This window comes from Lathamus discolor, chromosome 2 (assembly GCF_037157495.1).
Source record: "Lathamus discolor isolate bLatDis1 chromosome 2, bLatDis1.hap1, whole genome shotgun sequence".
Classification (NCBI taxonomy): domain Eukaryota; kingdom Metazoa; phylum Chordata; class Aves; order Psittaciformes; family Psittacidae; genus Lathamus; species Lathamus discolor.
Genome location: NC_088885.1, coordinates 126,798,179 through 126,802,035, shown reverse-complemented (window position 1 = coordinate 126,802,035; position 3,857 = coordinate 126,798,179). Strand labels below are relative to the sequence as shown.

Genomic DNA, 3,857 nt, shown 5'->3' with positions numbered 1-3,857 from the left:
CACTATTCACCAGAGCACACATACACCTGGAGACATCCCCGTCCCCTCCATATAGGTTCTGCTTCTCGGATCAGTGCGGAGAGGCGCCGCCCCCAGCGTGGGGATCCGACGGGTCCTACCCCTCCTCTGTGCCCCCACTCCCCCGCTCCGCCCGGCAGATGGTTCGCTCCGCAGACACCCAGATATATAGCGCTGTCGAGGGGCGCATCCCCCTCCACGCACCCCCCGCACCCCCCTTCCCTGCCAGCACCGGCGCTGGGCCGACTCCCCGGCGCGCCTCTGCTGTCCGCCCCCTCCGGCCGGCCCGCCTCCCTTCCTCCCTCCCGGGGCGATGTCCGCCGGCTCCGGGAGCGAGGCGGACGAGCTGCCCGACATGGACCTGAGGACGCTACAGCTGGACTACCCGCCGCCGGCTAAGCGCCAGCCCCGCGGAGAGTTCTACCCCTCGGGGGACAACTCCTCGGCGGCGGAGGAGGAGGAGGAAGAAGAAGACGAGGAGGAGGAGGATGGCGAGGGCAGCTGCGCGGCGGGGCCGGCCGCCAGTGGCTGCAAGAGGAAGCGGGCGCGGGGCGGCTGCCCCGGGGGCAAGAAGGCGGTGTCGGGGCCGCGGGGGCCGCCGCCCGAGGGGAAGCAGTCCCAGCGCAACGCGGCCAACGCGCGGGAGAGGGCGCGGATGCGGGTGCTGAGCAAGGCGTTCTCCCGGCTGAAGACGAGCCTGCCCTGGGTGCCGCCCGACACCAAGCTCTCCAAGCTGGACACTCTGCGCCTGGCGTCCAGCTACATCGCCCACCTCCGGCAGCTCCTGCAGGAGGACCGCTACGAGAACGGCTACGTCCACCCCGTCAACCTGGTACGATGCGGAGGGGCGCGCAGGCGGGCACTGCTCCGGCGCCTTCGGAGTGAGCGGCGATGGGCCCCCGCTGGGTTAAGGGGGGAGGCCCTGGGGCACTCCGCAAGGCACCCCCCGGGGCAGCTCCGCCGGGCCGTGCCCATCAGGGAAGGAGCCTCGGGGCGGCCCTGACCGTTTCTCAAATCCCGGTAATCCTCGCCCCAGACCCGAGAGGCGGGTCTGTTTTAGGGTGATGGCGGGTGTGTCTGTGCTGGGGAGCCATCGTAGGGGACCCTAAAGACATAAATTCTTCTGGCATTAGGCAAGTTTAATGTCCGAAAAAGGAGTAATTGCTGTGGGGGCTGGATTGGAGCACAGGCACGCCGTCATCAGTTCATCGGTACAGAACTAGTGCCTGATGCATGCCACAGGGGTAAAACGGTTGCCCATGTGGTGCAGAGTGTTTGGGGTTTGATACTTTATGTGCTTTTTGTTTATAAAATGATGCAAACAGTTGCAAAGCAAGGGAATGGTTGTATTTTTTGTAAGAACGATTTGTTGCTGGTCGTGGCAGCCCTGTTGCATAGCATTTAATTACAATGAAAAATATAATGAAAAAGAATCGTTGGAGGAACTTCACTCTCTCTGTGCTTCCCACAGGGACTAAAACATGATGACGTGTTTGCAACTGAACCAGAGTTAGACATCTATCAGTAATAAAGCTCCACTTTCACGCCAGGATAAACTTTCTTTTTAATATGAAATACCCTTTTCATTGGTTTTTTGGTTTTGTTTTTTTTCTTACAGACTTGGCCATTTGTGGTTTCAGGAAGACCCGACTCTGACAGCAAAGAAGTTTCTACTGCCAGCAGATTATGTGGAACTACCGCATAGTCACAGTAAATTGTTTTCTTTTTGTTGTTGTTGCTGATGATCTTTTTTTTTATTATTTCCCTTTGTATGGACTGGATATTCTTAAGAGCTGTGATTTATCGGCTCAAGATTAGATGGGGACAAACCCCCATCTCTAACAGTGTTAAATCCGTGTCCCTGACATTATTTTCCCTTAGAGTTCTGAGGGAAGTTTATTTAAAGCAGTAAAGGGAGGTGGTTGAAATTAGAGTTTTTATGAACTGACTGCAGCAGCTGAAGCCTGAGATTTGGCTTCATCGTTCTTGCCACCGCCTGAGGACTTGTTGTTCTAGGGCTCTCGAACTAATGGAAGAGGAATATAACAATATAGAATTAACAGCATGGACCAAAATGCAACTCTACAAACTAACCCCAAACAGTATTATTTGTATTCTAAAGCAAAGCAGTATTTTAAAGTAGCTTTGAAACTCAGATGTATAATATATTTTGATGGCTTTTGTATTCATGGATCTGATTTACTGCAACTATGCAGTAAGTACAGTCATATTTTTTTTTTTTCCTTTTAACCAGAGTTTTCTTAAAAAATGCGTTAAGTGGCTACATTCTGTCCATTGGAACTAAAATAATTCTTTTGGTTATGTCTTGAAGTGCCACATGTGAGAGTGTGGGACTATCCCTAGAAATGTGGCAGTTTCCTTGTCTTAATCCAGAAGGGAATTCTGCTTACCATAAGGCCAGGGTGCATGTGTTGTAAAGGGTGAGTTTGTATGCTGCTGCAAAGTAACAAGAATTCACAATGTCTTAAACTTTTTTTTCCTGTACTGTCATGCTTATCTTTGAAAAGTTTATCCTCAAATGAGTTCTGTTGACATTTCTTCACTGATTCAAATGCTGTAATAAAAGAGGATGCCATCAAATAAGTTGCAAATGTAAATAACTCTATTTTTTTATGAATGACATTAAAAGCTTGGTTACAATGACTTATTGGTACTGTGATAGTGTGTGGCTGCATCAGTATTGATAATATATCAGTATACAACAACTTTCTTCGTAATGAACATTCTTGAAACTGGCTTTTATGAACACAGTTATCTTCTTCAACTCTTGAGAACAGCTACATCTCCAGCAACAGCCAGATAAGAACACTTTCACCCAAAAGAGCTCATGTGAGGTACAGTACTATATGAATTAGCAGGGAAAAAAAAATCACATTTTAACAACTTAAGAGAATTCAATGACATAGTTTCTTACATGAATCAGGAAAATAAATGTAGATTAAGAAATGGATGTCAGTAATTTGTTCTGCTTCATAGCATGAAAGACAGTGTAATAGCTTCTTTTGCTGTCATTTTACATTTCCATCTGTAGTCTATTTTGCTTTTATTTGTACTTGTGCAGTGGTAAAATCATCCGAGTTTTCCTGCTTGGCAGCAGACTTTTCTGTTTTAAGATTAAAATTCCTGAGATAAGATTTGCTTTTATCCAAAATATTTCGTCAGCAGTTAACTGACAGTAAGGGAGAAGAATGAATTGCTTTAGAGAAGAAAAAGCCTCTTCTTCTTCATTTAAGCAGCCAGGAGGAAGAAACATTTTCTTAGGTAGGACCAGTTTAACCTGGTTTCTTGTCAGGTCATCCTGCATCATGGATTTGTGTTTTGCAATATTGCATAGAAGCTCAAGACTGACTGTTGCTAATGTCTTTCAAGTAGATGAACTGCAAAAATTGTTTTTCTTGTTATGAAGTGTAAAATAGTCCAGAGCCACTGCAAAATAAAATGAGTGCTCAGCCCAGAATCTGCTGAAACTGCTGCTTTCAGTGATTTGAGGGAGAGCTGTACAGAGACCATAACCTAATTTACCTTCCAGTTTTAGCCAGAGAAAGGTTGTGAAAGAAGGGGACTATTCCAATTTGCAGTTACGTAGCTGAGGTAGGACTCCAACTAACCTTCTCTAGGAAGCTTTATAGAAAGAAAAGAATATGGACAGCAAGTCAAAAAAGGAAGGACCTTTAGGAAGTCATAAGGTATAAGAAAACTCAACCAATGTTTATCTGAACCCTAGAGAAAAGATTATTCAGCAATTTAACTAAGGTGCCACTTGAGATAATCTCAGTGTGACTCTTGGCTGGTTTTGGCCTTGATCCCAGCTGTAATTG

At 47.1% G+C, this 3,857-nt stretch overlaps 1 protein-coding gene across 1 annotated transcript; it reads left to right on the top strand.

Moving 5' to 3' along the window:
* The first annotated feature begins 229 nt into the window (after nt 1-229).
* Nucleotides 230-2,682, top strand: MSC (musculin). Its single transcript, XM_065669397.1, has 2 exons — nt 230-850; nt 1,637-2,682. Exons 1-2 carry the CDS (start codon nt 332-334, stop codon nt 1,721-1,723), a joined length of 606 nt encoding a protein of 201 aa, XP_065525469.1. The 5' UTR covers nt 230-331; the 3' UTR covers nt 1,724-2,682.
* Nucleotides 2,683-3,857: the final 1,175 nt, after the last annotated feature.

Bases quoted from the DNA above. Each gene is read 5' to 3' on its own strand.
- MSC (XM_065669397.1), top strand. From the start codon at position 332: ATGTCCGCCGGCTCCGGGAGCGAGGCGGACGAGCTGCCCGACATGGAC. The intron at 851-1,636 runs GTACGATGCGGA...TTTTTCTTACAG, and splicing joins ACGTCCACCCCGTCAACCTG to ACTTGGCCATTTGTGGTTTC.